This window comes from Lissotriton vulgaris, chromosome 1_2 (genome assembly GCF_964263255.1).
Source record: "Lissotriton vulgaris chromosome 1_2, aLisVul1.2, whole genome shotgun sequence".
Lineage (NCBI taxonomy): Eukaryota > Metazoa > Chordata > Amphibia > Caudata > Salamandridae > Lissotriton > Lissotriton vulgaris.
This window is the reverse complement of record NC_141686.1, coordinates 94736866-94755021: the sequence shown is the minus strand read 5'-3', so window position 1 is coordinate 94755021 and position 18156 is coordinate 94736866. Positions and strand designations below refer to the sequence as shown.

General features: G+C 41.6%; 1 protein-coding gene across 5 annotated transcripts in view; it reads right to left on the bottom strand.

Annotated features, from left to right (window-relative positions):
- LOC147733979 (adenosine deaminase 2-like) overlaps nt 1–18156 on the bottom strand; it is a 496154-nt gene that overhangs the window by 43157 nt on the left and 434841 nt on the right. For all 5 annotated transcript variants that reach the window (XM_086952891.1, XM_086952892.1, XM_086952890.1 and 2 more), the window contains one exon: nt 2980–3088. In XM_086952891.1, coding sequence (XP_086809017.1) covers nt 2980–3088 — 109 coding nt within the window. The remainder of the gene's footprint in view (nt 1–2979; nt 3089–18156) is intronic.

Genomic DNA, 18156 nt, shown 5'->3' with positions numbered 1-18156 from the left:
GAGGCACGAGATTAGTTCCCCCGGCCAGTCTTAGGAAGGAGTTGCTGGACACGGCTCATATTTCACATTCCGGTATTACTAAAGCTAAAGAGAGGTTACGGAGCACGTATTGGTGGCCCGGTATGGACAAGTTCATAGAGAGAGAGATTCGGGAATGTGTTCTTTGTGGATTATGTGATAAATCCAAATTTCCTAGAACTCAACCCATGGTAGTAAGAAGACGCCCTACGCGTCCGTGGGAAGACATTGCATTGGACATTTTAGGACCCATTCATAGTGGTGGTTTCCAAACCTTTCTTTTGGTCATCATGGACATGTTTTCTAGGTGGCCTGAGGTTTTCTTTTTATCCATTGTGGAGACACAAAGTGTGATAAGGTGTTTGAGAGAATTATTTATTTTCGAGAGAGGGTAATCCAAGATCTATTCTGTCAGATAATGGCGTGCAGCTGATATCCAAAGAAATGGAGGATTTTCTGATGAAAAATAATATTGTGCATAAAACTTGTTCATTATATCATCCTGAGGGTAATGGAATGATTGAGAGGTATAACAGAGTGTTAAAGGAAACTATTACTCTTGCAAAATCTATGCATCTAGACTGGAAGTGTGAAGTACATAAAAAAGTCGAAGAGTATAGATTAACCCCTCTTTCTACAACGGGAAAATCTCCTTTCTTTCTTTTTCGAGGAAGGTTTGCAAATACTTGTTTGGAACCATTTGGGTTAATGATTATTGTAGACTTAAAGGAAGAGTTGAAAGTGTGGATGGTCAAGATTTGAATGATAGAGAGGAACATAAGGCTCAGCAAAGGAAAAGGAATTTTGATGCAAAAAAATCTGTGAAAAGAATGGTTGTTAAGGTGGGAGATTGGGTAGCTATTAGGCGACCTTGTTTATTTGGTGGTGGGAACTCCAAATATCTCAAACCAATGTTAGTCATAAAGGTTTTCAATAACGCTGTGAAAACTCAGGATCACAGGATATGGACTCTTAATAGGGTGGTCATTGTAAGATTTAAATCAAATGGAAATGATGGTTGTGGTGATGGTTCTGAAAAAAAAAAAGATGCTCACTCTGGGGAGAGTCAACGTGCTTCTACCAGTGGTAGCCAGGGTGAACATTCTTATAGTAACAGAGGTGAGCACAATTATCTTCGTCATTCCTTTAGGACTTCAAAACGTCCATCATATCTAAAGGATTATGTATAATGTTTTGAAAATGTTGGAATCTGTATATAGTTATTATAGGAGGGAGATGTGTGGTATTCCTATTGCTATTCTCTATTATCAGAATTGTATGTGTGCTTAAGTTCCATCCTAGCATAGTATGGAGTGTTCTGATGTCATTAGGGGTTTGAAGGATGCTGCTCAGTGGGCAGGGGCCAGAACGGCTGTAGACAAGGGTGATGCGTAGGGTGGGGTTGGGGTTGGTCTGGATCTAGAAGTGGGGGTGTTCCATGGTTGTCCGAGTGGGTGGTCAGGCAGAGGCTGTTTTTGTGGTTGATGGCGATGCCTCCTCCTGGTCGGTTGGAGGGGTCCTTACAGGTGATCTTGTAGCCATTGGGGATGGCGGTGGCGAAGTCTGGCCCAGAGCTAGAGTTTGTCCAGGTTTCCGTGAGGAAGGTGATGTTGGAAAGGACGGAGTCAAGGAGGTTTCACATTTCTGTGGCATGTTTGTGGAGGAAGCTGAGCTGGTAAATTGCGCTGTTGTTCGGCTGGGCGGCGGGAGGAGCTGGAGTGCGCAGGTGGGCGAGGGTGCAGCAGCAGTTTCAGCAGGAGAAACGTCCTTGGGTGTCCTTTGGTGACGCAAGGTGAGAAGCGGCATAGTGTCCGGTGTTGAGGGCATACAGGGTACTGGCGTTGTATCAGTGGAAGGTCTGAGTATCAGGGTCCGTGGTGCTGAGCGTAGTCCAGGCGCAGACGGACTTGCCTTTGGCACGCCTTCAAAGGCTGCCAGTAAGAAGTGTGCAGGTAGGCTGGACAGCAGGAAACGTGGGGAGCGGGAAAGTGGCACTGGAGGGTGGCGGTCATCGTTGGGGCAAAGAGTGGCAAACAGCAAAAGAAGAAAAAAGGAAAACGCGCAAAAGGGTGAAAGGGATAGAAAAAGAATCCAAGAAAAGGTATAAAAAGAAAGAGGGCATCGCAGCAGCAGAGCAGTGACCCTTTACAACTGGACCACCAGGGATGAGGCACAGATGGGTGCCTGCAGGTGGAGGAGGGCCTCGAACCACTGACCCAAGAGCCAGATGCTCAGCAGCAGGGAGCTCGGGGGCAGCAGCTACCTGGCAGAGCTATGCAAGGAAGGGAGCTGGTAGTACAGGCTACAGGGGCAGGAAGTATCTTTTTTACTCCTAGTTGTACTCTTCCTCCTCCCTGTCACTATGATCTACATGCACTTCCCATTTGACTGATTGGGCCTGCAAAAGAGCCTTGGCTAATATGTCTTTGACTTATTTTCTGAACTATTCTGCCAATAAATGTGAACTGTTTGAATTTAATCTTTTTCTTTAGGTGAATTTAAATGTTTAAGGGGTTTTGAATTAAGGTTAAATAAAATAAGGTCATGCTTGGAGATTAAATCTTTAAATATAAATTAAATAAATGGAGAATTAAGCTGGTCTTGTTGTCCATTAGTTAACTTTTACTAGCTGATCCATGGACCAAATAGTGGGGTGTTTTAATGTTTCTTAAAAGTAAAACCATGGTAAGATCTTAACAACTGCAGATGTATATAGTGTATAAAATTTAGATTAAAATAGATGAAGTAAGACACTCCGCTAAATCCAGGGTCTCTTCCTCTGATTTTCACTGATCTTGGGAGCAGGGTGATTTGTGTGAATGAATGACTCGCGGTGTTATGGGCCCCAACGATGAGTAAAGTGTGATAGCTCCTAGGAAATGTAGTGATGGTTTGGAGGTTTGGTTTGGAGCAGCGCTGGATCAGTATGAGTGAAAGGTTGCATGGCGCCCCAATACTTACTAGTCTCACCAGCATGGAAGAAGTAAGGCAGGTCTGCTCCTTGGGAGGCAGGTATTTGAAGAGCATCCTTAAAGTACCACAGAGGGTGTCCCTTGTTTTCCTGGCCAACCTATGAAGAAGAAGGGGATCATCATTATGTACACTTCAAACAGCACATTATCTGCGACTATAAATTCCAAGAGCACACCACACTGTGAACAACAATGGGAAGTGAAGCAGAAGCCGGATGAACAGGAGATTTGCATCTCCAAATTCAAACACAGTGACACCAACTTACATACAATCCATGCTACAAAATAAGGCCTGGATCGGCATGTTTACAGCATTAAGGTTACAATGAAAATGTAAGCATCTTTCATGTGGCAAAAGGATAAAAATAATGAAAAGCCAAGGATGATATGAAAAATGAGAACAAAAACAATTTATGAAATCGAATAAGTTTGCGGTGTTTTGAATATGCAACCAGGGAGCTGTGCGTCCGTCACTGGGGCCTACCAGGCTCCAGTTTGAAAAGTACTATCAGTTGTACCTTTCCCTTCTAAAGTAATTTTTTGATTTGTCTATATCTTTGACACTGTGGACAGATTTGCATGAAAGTTGGCATTCACTTAGCGTAGTCAACTAAGGGTCATCATGCCAAGTTTTGTAAAAATCCATCTTGAGAGGAAAAGTTAAATGGGATTGGGGTAGAAAAAGGTTAGTTTTCCCAATTAGTTTCGCATTGGACATTTTGTTCACCCCTACAGCCCGAACTGCAGAGTGGATTCACAGCAAACTTGGAATCAAAATAAAACTGTCCAGACGTGGTTTGACAACACCTATCCAACAGTGCACAGAGTGACTCCGTTATCCATTAATACATCATTCTGGGCACTGTTGGATAGGTGTTGTCAAACCACGTCTGGACAGGACTATTCAAACCAATCTCAGAAATCCTGTGTAGCAGTGGAGTTAAATCAGGTTGATCTAAACAGCTCAGGGCATTGACCCCCTTGAGCAGCGTGCACAATATTCACAACAGTACTCAAATTCTTTAATGTTAATGTTTTTTTCAATTTTTGACGATAATAATAGACTTGCATCAATTCCTCCTCTTCTCTTTATGGCAACGCATACTCATATTGGACATAATCCATGGACAGCTTTTTTTATGCCCCTTTAATATGTCAAGGTGCATATCAGACCAGATGGGTTCTTTTTCAGGTGGGTAGTTAACATTTTTATGGGTGCATTCCAAACTCCTGATTTCCCTTCTGGTGTAGTTCGCTCAAAATTGATGCCTTTTTTTTTTACGATTTGTAATACATTTTCATTACATTGTGTTACTGTCCCCAAAAACTGACGCCTTTTATTTGTGCATTTTTATATTGTCTCCAGAAGTCCAGAAAATAATTAAGGAAGGATGTAGATAAATCCCCTCAGATGTATTACAGCTACCACTTGATTAACTAGTGTCTAGTACCCAAGTGTCTTTTCAGAATGGCCCTTAGGTTTCTGCTGACTCCATAAGACTGGAGATAAAGAATTGCAAAAAAAAACAAAAAAAAAACGAATACGCGTCACCATCTATGCACCCAGAGTCTGGAACAACATCCCAGTATCCATCAGACTGTCCCACCTATGCTTCAATTTAAGAAAAGTACAATACACACTAATCATGATCCAGTTATAGTTTACTTACGGCCTTAGAAACAAGCTATCCCTCGAACACACACTGACTGTCATTACCTTGGGCCTGTACTGAACTGCACTGCCTTTCGGCTACACTCAAGCAGCCATACCACAAACATAGATATATTTACGTATTCTGACCTTTCCGGGGGATTTTCCACAGAGCAGGCTTTGAATAGTCTTTACAACTTCCTACAACTGTAAGTTAGCTACACCCGCCTTTTACGCTGTCCATTATCCTGGTTGCGATTAGTAATGGTCCTCAAACTTTTTTTTTTAACAAAGCCTTCTTTTCCAGGAAAGCCTATAGCTGCACTTTTCTATAACCCATTCAGCTCTCTCATTACCATGGGTAGAAGGCTAACCCTGTCTACCCCATTGCCCTGGGATTTTAAATGTTAACCTATTTTACTATATTCCTCATACAACTATCTATACGCCTAGGAATTGACAATTTCTGTTAACTTCACAGCTGACTCAAAGAAGACTTCCAAAGTATTAAGACAAGTTTTGCCCTCCATTCTAACATGACACATAATTTCTGGCAGTGGACCAATCAAAAAGTACAGCGCGGGGGGAGGAGCCAAGCAGGCGTTCGAAATGGCCGCATAGTCGCTCGGCTCCGTGAGCCCTTTCGCCCCACACGACTATCCTGGCGTTTATCCTGATCTGAGAGAACATACTTTGATAGGAGAAGACCTACGAACACCTACCGTGTGTTCCCGGAGCTCCGGTGTGCAGCGGATCCTTTGAATAGTCCCCGTCTGCTCCACGGCCTAAGCGGCTACGAGACCGGGGCGTTGACTCGGCGGGGTCTCCGGCCGCGCCTGTGGCGTCGACGGCCGTTGAAGGCGACGAGGAGCCTTCCGTTGGGTGCCGTTGACGCGAAAGACCTCTTCTGGCGGTGGAGACCCGGTCCACCTGTTGGCGACTTTTGAGGAGCAGTGGGGAGACATTGGACCGGAGGGAACGTTTGAATCTTGCCCCCCCATCCCCAAACTTTGCGGCACGGACATAACCAAGGTACACCCCCGATATAGGCGGGCGGCTCCCGGCCGGGACTGTAGCCTTTTGGTGGCTCTCCTTTCTGGGGCCTGGCCCACAATTTGTTTGCCCTGGAGGCACGTTCCGTGGAGCCCGCATGGTGAGGCCTAGTCCCTGAGTGTGGTGAAGAGGGACGGGCCGGCTGGATCAAGATGGCGGCGGATGCACTTCTCTATGACCCGAGTCAGGATCGGATGGCTGATTTGCAGGTGGGGCTGAGATGCTCGCATCATACAAAGGAGTTCATTTGCCGGGACGTGATAGCTGCTCTAGCTGTTTTGCACGAAACTATGCTTTGCCATGCCCGAGACTTGGGCAGAAGAATGGACGCCATCGCGATTTCGCCGTCCTTGGCGGCCACGCCCCGACTCCACGGGACTGCCGGTGAATTTGCTGCTGACCCACTGGAGGAAGCTTCGGCTTCACGTAGGCACTGGGGACCGCCTTAGGTCTGTGCTCCTGTGCGGGCCGACTCGATTGCTTATTTGGATGTCACCTTGGGACATTTGCCTGGCTGGCGGCTGGAGATGGAGTGCTGTTTCTCTTTTTGGAGAGGAATGGTCGTGTCGCAGCGATGGCTGGATTGTGTGACTCCCTTCTCCTGGTTGGCGTTGTCGCCTGTGAGCTTTGGGAATCTTCCGGGACCGATGTTTATATCATTTGTTCTTGACGGTTTACACTTTGATGGGTTTGGAGTATCGAACTCTTCCATGGTTGAGTCCCAGCCGAACCCACTTATACTGTACGGACTTTTGGGATTGTGCTCCACATTGATTAACGAGAGGACTTCTGGCTGTGTTACTGCTAGACAGGGTCAGGGATGATGTGGGTCATGTCTATTGGTGCAGAAAAAGGGAAAGAGGAGCACTCTAACGTTAAAAGTTATCTAAATTTATCGGTCTTGACAAGGGTGCTACACTACAGAAATGTGTTGGCTAGCACAAAAATGAGAAAGGGTTGACTAAGAAGGAAACAACCTTCTTGTAGTGTGCACTGTTCCTGTGGGAAAAGAATCCCTTTTCCAAAATAGTTTTAGTTATTAGACCAATAGTTCAAAACACTAGACAATGTGAGATTTCACGTGTGTTATTTAATTCTTGCTGAAACAGTCGTAATCTGACATTTCATAGAGACACAAGCAACATTATTGTAGGTCTACAACAAATGATAAACTAAAAAGTCAATAGTCATTATGTTTTCAAACTGAAGTTGTTTGTGACACTCTCGTTATATTTACACTTTTCTTGTTAACTAGGAAACCATAGTTGATAGTTGCTCAAGAATCAAACTTCTGAATTTTCTGAGAACATGGTGCCCAATGCATTTCGGGACCTGGAGGTACCCTTCGTCAGGGGAAAAATTCTGAAAATATACAAACAACTGATCAGTACGTTGTATGTTGGTACACTATATACATGTATGTCAAGTCATAAAGTAACGTAGTAATATTTAAGACACTGGGGGGGAAAAAAATCATTATGACATCATCTTCATGTGATGCAGTGGGGAAATATTTACATCAAAATGGACTCACATGTCACTATTCCTCGCATATGTGTACAATCGATTCACACATGTTGAAACACTCATTACAATTCCATTCCTAACGTACCATGAGATAAAAATACATAGACTGGTAATGATTGAATGATCATCCCAAAATGTACTGCAGATTTATTAGTGTCCAACCATAAATTGTATAATTGCATATCATCAACATTACTCCTGGGGGTGGTGTGATAACTAAAGTGACCTTGTGTTAGTCTATATACACACGGGCTGTACTAGTAGAAGAATAAAGTGCATACCTCTGTTTTAATGCACGATGTATAGATGGAGACCTGTATGCGGTTTAAACTTATGGTACCGCATGTATTCTGTAATATTATGCCGGAAACATGAGCTCTTAGCAACTGTGACAAAATGAAAAAATAGGTGATGAAAACGCACCTATTCCAAATACATTGGACTGTGTTTCACACATTAGTGTTCAAACATTTACCTAAATAATCGTGCTCCTATGACCTGAAATGGACTGCCTGTTGTGCAGCTTTTCGTCTGTATACCCTGCTTGCAGTGCCGATTATTGCCGCCTGCTGAAAACTGAGAGAAACGGAAAATAATGTGGTTGAGAAAAAAGGGGGGGGGGCAGGTTTGAAAACTGACTGTTGCTAAAGGCCATTCACGTTATAAACTGATGAAAATATCGTCATACCTGAAACAATGTGGTGGTAAAGCAGAATGGATCTGCTGTAGGAATACGATGGACAAAGCCGTCGGATTGGAATTAAACGTCAGTATTGGTGGTCAAGACAGACCTCTGGAAAGGGAGAACATAAACAAGTGGAGTTTGTTTTAAATACTTGTAAGGCTATACGATGATGATGTCAACTCATAAAAAACATATGCAAATGCTGTACCTCCTTAGTGTGGAGCACGGACGTGTAAGGCTGCGAGTTTTAGAGATCCCCGTTCTACTCGGAGCGATGGAAAATGTGCAGGCGGTTGTTCTCTGAAAAGAGCAACGGCGAAATCTTAAACCGAATGTAGCTTAAAGTTTATAATCAAGTACAGGAGACTTAGTGAAAAAGACGTATTAGTGTCTAGATTAACAAATTAATAAGCGATTAAGATGACAGCAGATTCAGCTAAATAATTACCTTCGAGACTGGTGGTGCCGTTGCTAAAATTACCGCGGGTCGGGTGGGTCCTGTCACCTATTCGCGTAGGGTTACCATACAGGAATTTAAAGAGTTCCTTAAGGTGAACGTGTGTTGTGATGCTGATGGGAACTGAAGTTTTAACTGGAAACTCAGCACAAAAAAATGGGGAGGCAGATAATGTGTGTAACATGATCCATACTATTGAGTATAAATGCGAATGTTCCTTCCATTACGTAATCTACGTAAAATGTAATGGTGTCGACACCAATGGCCGTACAGACGTTTCAATATTCATGTACATCTGATATTTCATATAATACGCCCAGCCGTGATAGCTCCCTTAAAGCGAACCTAAATACTATGCAGGGCAAGCATGTGAGATGGTACCTTGACGTAACTATATGGCTAAAAAATACTGAATGATGACCTATAGATAAATAGGTGTGCAAAATGGATGATTATAAACATGCCACATTGGTTGTGCGTATTTTGCCACCAGGGAAACTTTACTGCGAGTATATTAACGTGTATTCCGAACGTGTGCAACACATTTGTTACAGTGTAGTCGAAAGTTGGTATCTGACATTTTTTTATATTAATGCATAATGCTGACGATCAATCTGACTCACATCAGTATTGTCATTTACATTAGGCCATCAAATGTGCAGCTTGAAACATGAAAACACATCGTGAAAAATTGCACATTGTCATGTGTTATTTACTGTGAAGTTTTTTCTAAAGAAAAAATTCAGAGACTCTGAACCATGGTCGAAGTGAATGCGATTGGACAGAAAGCGCTGAAGGGGAGTCAATCTGAAAGGGTAAATTGGTGAAAAAATGAGTGTTTGTGAGGAACCTAATGTGAGTCATGGTATGTTCAATGTGGTGAAATGGGGTAGACCCTCTTCTATAGAAAACATCCCAAGTCTACTCGATCATTGAGCCCATTGGGGGCCCCTGTGCATAAAAAGTCTATCCAATATGTTTCGCGCTGCAGAAGTCTGGCTGAGTTGTCTTGACCCTCCTTTTTGGGTACTATTTCAATGATTTGTGCACGTAATTGGGCAATTGTGTGGTGATTCTCTTCCCAGTGGATGGCTATTGGTGTGCTTTTCTTGTTGGCCCTGATATTACTTTTATGCTCTGTGAGCCTGATCTTAAGTTTGCGTTCGGTCTTGCCCACATACAATTTGCCACACGGGCATTTGAGACAATAAACTAGATTGATACTATTGCAGTCCGATGTATGTTTGAGCTTGATGGCTCTGCCTGTCATTGGATGAGTTAAGGTTGCGCCAGTAATTATGTTGTTGCAGTGCACACAGTTTTGACATTTCATAGTCCCTTTAAACTCCAAATCATTTTGAATGTTCTTGGGTGACCGGACTATATCCATCAAATTCCGGCCTCTTGTGTAGGCAAATATGGGTCTTTCTTGAAAAATGCCATTGAAATCAGACTCACTTTGAAGTATTTCCCATCTTTTCAGTATGCTGCGTTTAATGTGACTGGCGGATGTCGAAAATTTAGAGACAAAAGTGAATGCGCTTTTTGATGCTTTCCTCACTGGAGTCAACAGTGTCTGACGTTCAACTATGGCAAGTCTGTCAATGCATTGATTCAAAACTTCAGGGGGGTAACCACGCTCTTCAAATCTCCTGCGATGGACTGGTATTTGATTGTCATATGTTTCTTGTGATACACAAATTCTCTTAATTCTCAGAAAATGCGAATATGGTAGATTTGTGATGAGGCTTTTCGGATGGAAACTGGTGTACATCAAGGTATTGTTCCTGTCAGTGGGTTTAGTGTAGATATCAGTCATGAGTCTTTTTTGAATCCGATCATTGGTAACTAGAACATCCAAATAGTGTACTGAATTGGAACTTATTGAGTGTGTAAACTGAATTCTTGGATTCTTCATGTTGAGATCCGCAAGTAGAGATTCCAGTTCTGCCTGAGCTTTAGACCATACCAGGAATATGTCATCAATGTACCGGCCAAATATTACTATTCCTTCATTCCATTGATAGTTCGTGAGAATGTGTTCGTGCTCGAAAAAGGACATGAAAATATTCGCGTAGGCTGGAGCCCCCGAGAATCCCATGCTGGTTCCGGTCATCTGACCAAAAAATTGGTCCTGCCACTTAAAATAACTGTTGTTTAGGCAAAAGTGTACCAACTTTAAAATGAAGAGACTTTTTTCTTGGGGTAGATTCATCTGTAAGAGTGCCCATTCCACGGCTTCCATCCCTTGTTGGTGATTGATGGATGTGTATAGTGCTGTCACATCTACAGTACATAATGTCCAATCCTCTTTCCAGTACTCTTGTATAGATTCCAATTTGATCAGGAAATGGGTGGTGTCCTTAATGTAGGTGCACCAAGATTGCACAAAATCCTGTAAGAAGTAATCTAGATATTTCCCAATGGGGTCAAAAATAGAACTGCACCCAGATACAATTGGACGGAATGGAGGATTTGTAGGGTGTTTGTGTATCTTCGGTACCATGTAAAGTGAGGGTCTTCTTGGATTATGTGTGGTGAGAAACATCTTTTGAGACTCAGAGATGATGCCAGCTGTACACGCCTCTTGTAATAGTACAGTTAAAGCGGTTTGTAAAAAGATGGTAGGGTCACTGTCAAGGAGTTGGTAGGTATGTTGATCTTGGACATGTTCATTAACTTTCTTGATATAGTAGTCCGTATCCATAATAACTAGGGCACCTCCCTTATCTGCTGGTTTAAGGGTGATGAGAGCATTCTGTGTTATGGATTGTATTGTGTGGTAGTCATTAACCGTGAAGTTTTTTTGCTTCATAGACTTGTACCTAATTTTAGATAAGTCTCTTTTAACGGTATCCTCAAAATAATCAAGAATCTTGTGAGATGTTGGAGCCATGTATTTACTTTTTGGTTTGAACTTAGCTTCTTCTGATGATTGATCTGGATCAACCTGACATCCCATGACATTCTTGAAATAATGGCCCAGTCTAAGTTTGCGCATGAACTTGAAGAATGCAATGTTTGTTTCAAGTGGTGTGGTGTCGTTCGTTGGTACAAATGACATCCCTTTATTCAAGGTCATAATTTGCTTGTTCGATAATTCACAAGATGATATGTTTATGATGAGGGTAGATTTTTCCCACTGCGTAGTAATTTTCCCTCTCCCTCTCCTTGTACGGCGCTTGTTGCACCTTGTGACGCTGCTGCAGTCGTTGGTGGCGGTTGCCCTCCAGTCAGGGCCTGTGATAAAAAAGAAGAAGAGGGGGAACCTGTGGTGGTTGTGTCACTTATTTTTGTGGTAGATGTAGTTACTGCAGAGACAGAAACACTGGATGATGTGGATGGTAAACCGGTTTTGGCCAGGGGTTGTCTGGATGCAGAGATATCTTGGTCAGTGGTGATACTTTCCTCGCTAGAAGTCATAGTTTTCCGTGGAATAAAGCGTCTTTTAGCATAAATTTCTGCCCAGGTGTAGACTTCGTTTAATTTATAGTCTATAGTATCTCTGCGATACTTCCTTATCTTGCCTTCTTGCAGTTCTTGGTTGTACCGGTCAAGTTTTGCGTTCAATTCCTCCAAGGTAGTTGCCCAGATGGTAGGGTCAATTGCTGCTGACAAGTCACGTTTTAAATTGAAAATTTCTTCGTCCAAATCTTTAATAGTACGGGATAGTTCTTCAATAATCAAAAGAATCAGGTCTAAAGAGCATTTATTTAAAATGGAAAACCATTTGTCCATAAATTGCGGATTTAGATGAAATCTAAATAGCATAGGTCTTAATGCTATCCTGAGTCCCCTTGGTATTCTTTTTGCTCGATAGTATTGAACAAGCGTTGATGCATGCAGGCGGTTGGTTGAGTTGCCTTCTGGTCAAATATTCTAATTGTTTTAATCGCTGGATGGTTGATCCCCCTTTAGTGTCTACTAACTTGATCTCATTGATGAGAGCGTATATGTCTGTGGCTTCTTCTGCCGTGTACGCTAAAGTATTTGCTCTGTTTTCGGTGATGTGTGTTATACTATCAAAAGTTGCCATGTTGTTCTAAAACTGGAGAAATCGCTATTCTAAACAGTGGTGCTACCTCAAGGGGCCAAAGTGAATTGCAGCAGAAAAAGGGAAAGAGGAGCACTCTAACGTTAAAAGTTATCTAAATTTATCGGTCTTGACAAGGGTGCTACACTACAGAAATGTGTTGGCTAGCACAAAAATGAGAAAGGGTTGACTAAGAAGGAAACAACCTTCTTGTAGTGTGCACTGTTCCTGTGGGAAAAGAATCCCTTTTCCAAAATAGTTTTAGTTATTAGACCAATAGTTCAAAACACTAGACAATTTGAGATTTCACGTTGTGTTATTTAATTCTTGCTGAAACAGTCGTAATCTGACATTTCATAGAGACACATGCAACATTATTGTAGGTCTACAACAAATGATAAACTAAAAAGTCAATAGTCATTATGTTTTCAAACTGAAGTTGTTTGTGACACTCTCGTTATTTTAACACTTTTCTTGTTAACTAGGAAACCATAGTTTATAGTTGCTCAAGAATCAAACTTCTGAATTTTCTGAGAACATGGTGCCCAATGCATTTCGGGACCTGGAGGTACCCTTCGTCAGGGGCAAACTAAAACTCGCAGCCTTACACGTCCGTGCTCCACACTAAGGAGGTACAGCATTTGCATATGTTTTTTATGAGTTGACATCATCATCGTATAGCCTTACAAGTATTTAAAACAAACTCCACTCGTTTATGTTCTCCCTTTCCAGAGGTCCGTCTTGACCACCAATACTGACGTTTAATTCCAATCCGACGGCTTTGTCCATCGTATTCCTACAGCAGATCCATTCTGCTTTACCACCACATTGTTTCAGGTATGACGATATTTTCATCAGTTTATAACGTGAATGGCCTTTAGCAACAGTCAGTTTTCAAACCTGCCCCCCACCCCCCTTTTTTCTCAACCACATTATTTTCCGTTTCTCTCAGTTTTCAGCAGGCGGCAATAATCGGCACTGCAAGCAGGGTATACAGACGAAAAGCTGCACAACAGGCAGTCCATTTCAGGTCATAGGAGCACGATTATTTAGGTAAATGTTTGAACACTAATGTGTGAAACACAGTCCAATGTATTTGGAATAGGTGCGTTTTCATCACCTATTTTTTCATTTTGTCACAGTTGCTAAGAGCTCATGTTTCCGGCATAATATTACAGAATACATGCGGTACCATAACTTTAAACCGCATACAGGTCTCCATCTATACATCGTGCATTAAAACAGAGGTATGTACTTTATTCTTCTACTAGTACAGCCCGTGTGTATATAGACTAACACAAGGTCACTTTAGTTATCACACCACCCCCAGGAGTAATGTTGATGATATGCAATTATACAATTTATGGTTGGACACTAATAAATCTGCAGTACATTTTGGGATGATCATTCAATCATTACCAGTCTATGTATTTTTATCTCATGGTACGTTAGGAATGGAATTGTAATGAGTGTTTCAACATGTGTGAATCGATTGTACATATATGCGAGGAATAGTGACATGTGAGTCCATTTTGATGTAAATATTTCCCCACTGCATCACATGAAGATGATTTCATAATGATTTTTTTCCCCCCCAGTGTCTTAAATATTACTATGTTACTTTATGACTTGACATACATGTATATAGTGTACCAACATACAACGTACTGATCAGTTGTTTGTATATTTTCAGAATTTTTCCCCTGAAGAAGGGTACCTCCAGGTCCCGAAATGCATTGGGCACCATGTTCTCAGAAAATTCAGAAGTTTGATTCTTGAGCAACTATCAACTATGGTTTCCTAGTTAACAAGAAAAGTGTAAATATAACGAGAGTGTCACAAACAACTTCAGTTTGAAAACATAATGACTATTGACCTTTTAGTTTATCATTTGTTGTAGACCTACAATAATGTTGCTTGTGTCTCTATGAAATGTAAGATTACGACTGTTTCAGAAAGAATTAAATAACACAACGTGAAATCTCACATTGTCTAGTGTTTTGAACTATTGGTCTAATAACTAAAACTATTTTGGAAAAGGGATTCTTTTCCCACAGGAACAGTGCACACTACAAGAAGGTTGTTTCCTTCTTAGTCAACCCTTTCTCATTTTTGTGCTAGCCAACACATTTCTGTAGTGTAGCACCCTTGTCAAGACCGATAAATTTAGATAACTTTTAACGTTAGAGTGCTCCTCTTTCCCTTTTTCTTCTGCAATTCACTTTGGCCCCTTGAGGTAGCACCACTGTTTAGAATAGCGATTTCTCCAGTTTTAGAACAACATGGCAACTTTTGATAGTATAACACACATCACCGAAAACAGAGCAAATACTTTAGCGTACACGGCAGAAGAAGCCACAGACATATACGCTCTCATCAATGAGATCAAGTTAGTAGACACTAAAGGGGGATCAACCATCCAACGATTAAAACAATTAGAATATGTGACCAGAAGGCAACTCAACCAACGCCTGCATGCATCAACGCTTGTTCAATACCATCGAGCAAAAAGAATACCAAGGGGACTCAGGATAGCATTAAGACCTATGCTATTTAGATTTCATCTAAATCCGCAATTTATGGACAAATGGTTTTCCATTTTAAATAAATGCTCTTTAGACCTGATTCTTTTGATTATTGAAGAACTATCCCGTACTATTAAAGATTTGGACGAAGAAATTTTCAATTTAACACGTGACTTGTCAGCAGCAATTGACCCTACCATCTGGGCAACTACCTTGGAGGCATTGAACGCAAAACTTGACCGGTACAACCAAGAACTGCAAGAAGGCAAGATAAGGAAGTATCGCAGAGATACTATAGACTATAAATTAAACGAAGTCTACACCTGGCAGAAATTTATGCTAAAAGACGCTTTATTCCGCGGAAAACTATGACTTCTAGCGTGGAAAGTATCACCACTGACCAAGATATCTCTGCATCCAGACAACCCCTGGCCAAAACCGGTTTACCATCCACATCATCCAGTGTTTCTGTCTCTGCAGTAACTACATCTACCACAAAAATGAGTGACACAACCACCACAGGTTCCCCTTCTTCTTCTTTTTTATCACAGGCCCTGACGGGAGGGCAACCGCCACTAACGACTGCAGCAGCGTCACAAGGTGCAACAAGCGCCGTACAAGGAGAGGGAGAGGGAAAATTACTACGCAGTGGGAAAAATCTACCCTCATCATAAACATATCATCTTGTGAATTATCCAAAAAGCAAATTATGACCTTGAATAAAGGGATGTCATTTGTACCAACGAACAACACCACACCACTTGAAACAAACATAGCATTCTTCAAGTTCATGCGCAAACTTAGACTGGGCCATTATTTTAAGAATGTCATGGGATGTCAGGTTGATCCAGATCAATCATCAGAAGAAGCTAAGTTCAAACCAAAAAGTAAATACATGGCTCCAACATCTCACAAGATTCTTGATTATTTTGAGGATACCGTTAAAAGAGACTTATCTAAAATTAGGTACAAGTCTATGAAGCAAAAAAACTTCACGGTTTAGGACTACCACACAATACAATCCATAACACAGAATGCTCTCATCACCCTTAAACCAGCAGATAAGGGAGGTGCCCTAGTTATTATGGATACGGACTACTATATCAAGAAAGTTAATGAACATGGTCAAGATCAACATACCTACCAACTCCTTGACAGTGACCCTACCATCTTTTTACAAACCGCTTTAACTGTACTATTACAAGAGGCGTGTACAGCTGGCATCATCTCTGAGTCTCAAAAGATGTTTCTCACCACACATAATCCAAGAAGACCCTCACTTTACATGGTACCAAAGATACACAAACACCCTACAGATCCTCCATTCCGTCCAATTGTATCTGGGTGCAGTTCTATTTTTGACCCCATTGGGAAATATCTAGATTACTTCTTACAGGATTTTGTGCAATCTTGGTGCACCTACATTAAGGACACCACCCATTTCCTGATCAAATTGGAATCTATACAAGAGTACTGGAAAGAGGATTGGACATTATGTACTGTAGATGTGACAGCACTATACACATCCATCAATCACCAACAAGGGATGGAAGCCGTGGAATGGGCACTCTTACAGATGAATCTACCCCAAGAAAAAAGTCTCTTCATTTTAAAGTTGGTACACTTTTGCCTAAACAACAGTTATTTTAAGTGGCAGGACCAATTTTTTGGTCAGATGACCGGAACCAGCATGGGATTCTCGGGGGCTCCAGCCTACGCGAATATTTTCATGTCCTTTTTCGAGCACGAACACATTCTCACGAACCATCAATGGAATGAAGGAATAGTAATATTTGGCCGGTACATTGATGACATATTACTGGTATGGTCTAAAGCTCAGGCAGAACTGGAATCTCTACTTGCGGATCTCAACATGAAGAATCCAAGAATTCAGTTTACACACTCAATAAGTTCCAATTCAGTACACTATTTGGATGTTCTAGTTACCAATGATCGGATTCAAAAAAGACTCATGACTGATATCTAGACTAAACCCACTGACAGGAACAATACCTTGATGTACACCAGTTTCCACCCGAAAAGCCTCATCACAAATCTACCATATTCGCATTTTCTGAGAATTAAGAGAATTTGTGTATCACAAGAAACACATGACAATCAAATACCAGTCCATCGCAGGAGATTTGAAGAGCGTGGTTACCCCCCTGAAGTTTTGAATCAATGCATTGACAGACTTGCCATAGTTGAACGTCAGACACTGTTGACTCCAGTGAGGAAAGCATCAAAAAGCGTATTCACTTTTGTCTCTAAATTTTCGACATCCGCCAGTCACATTAAACGCAGCATACTGAAAAGATGGGAAATACTTCAAAGTGAGTCTGATTTCAATGGCATTTTTCAAGAAAGACCCATATTTGCCTACACAAGAGGCTGGAATTTGATGGATATAGTCCGGTCACCCAAGAACATTCAAAATGATTTGGAGTTTAAAGGGACTATGAAATGTCAAAACTGTGTGCACTGCAACAACATAATTACTGGCGCAACCTTAACTCATCCAATGACAGGCAGAGCCATTAAGCTCAAACATACATCGGACTGCAATAGTATCAATCTAGTTTATTGTCTCAAATGCCCGTGTGGCAAATTGTATGTGGGCAAGACCGAACGCAAACTTAAGATCAGGCTCACAGAGCACAAAAGTAATATCAGGGCCAACAAGAAAAGCACACCAATAGCCATCCACTGGGAAGAGAATCACCACACAATTGCCCAATTACGTGCACAAATCATTGAAATAGTACCCAAAAAGGAGGGTCAAGACAACTCAGCCAGACTTCTGCAGCGCGAAACATATTGGATAGACTTTTTATGCACAGGGGCCCCCAATGGGCTCAATGATCGAGTAGACTTGGGATGTTTTCTATAGAAGAGGGTCTACCCCATTTCACCACATTGAACATACCATGACTCACATTAGGTTCCTCACAAACACTCATTTTTTCACCAATTTACCCTTTCAGATTGACTCCCCTTCAGCGCTTTCTGTCCAATCGCATTCACTTCGACCATGGTTCAGAGTCTCTGAATTTTTTCTTTAGAAAAAACTTCACAGTAGATAACACATGACAATGTGCAATTTTTCACGATGTGTTTTCATGTTTCAAGCTGCACATTTGATGGCCTAATGTAAATGACAATACTGATGTGAGTCAGATTGATCGTCAGCATTATGCATTAATATAAAAAAATGTCAGATACCAACATTAGACTA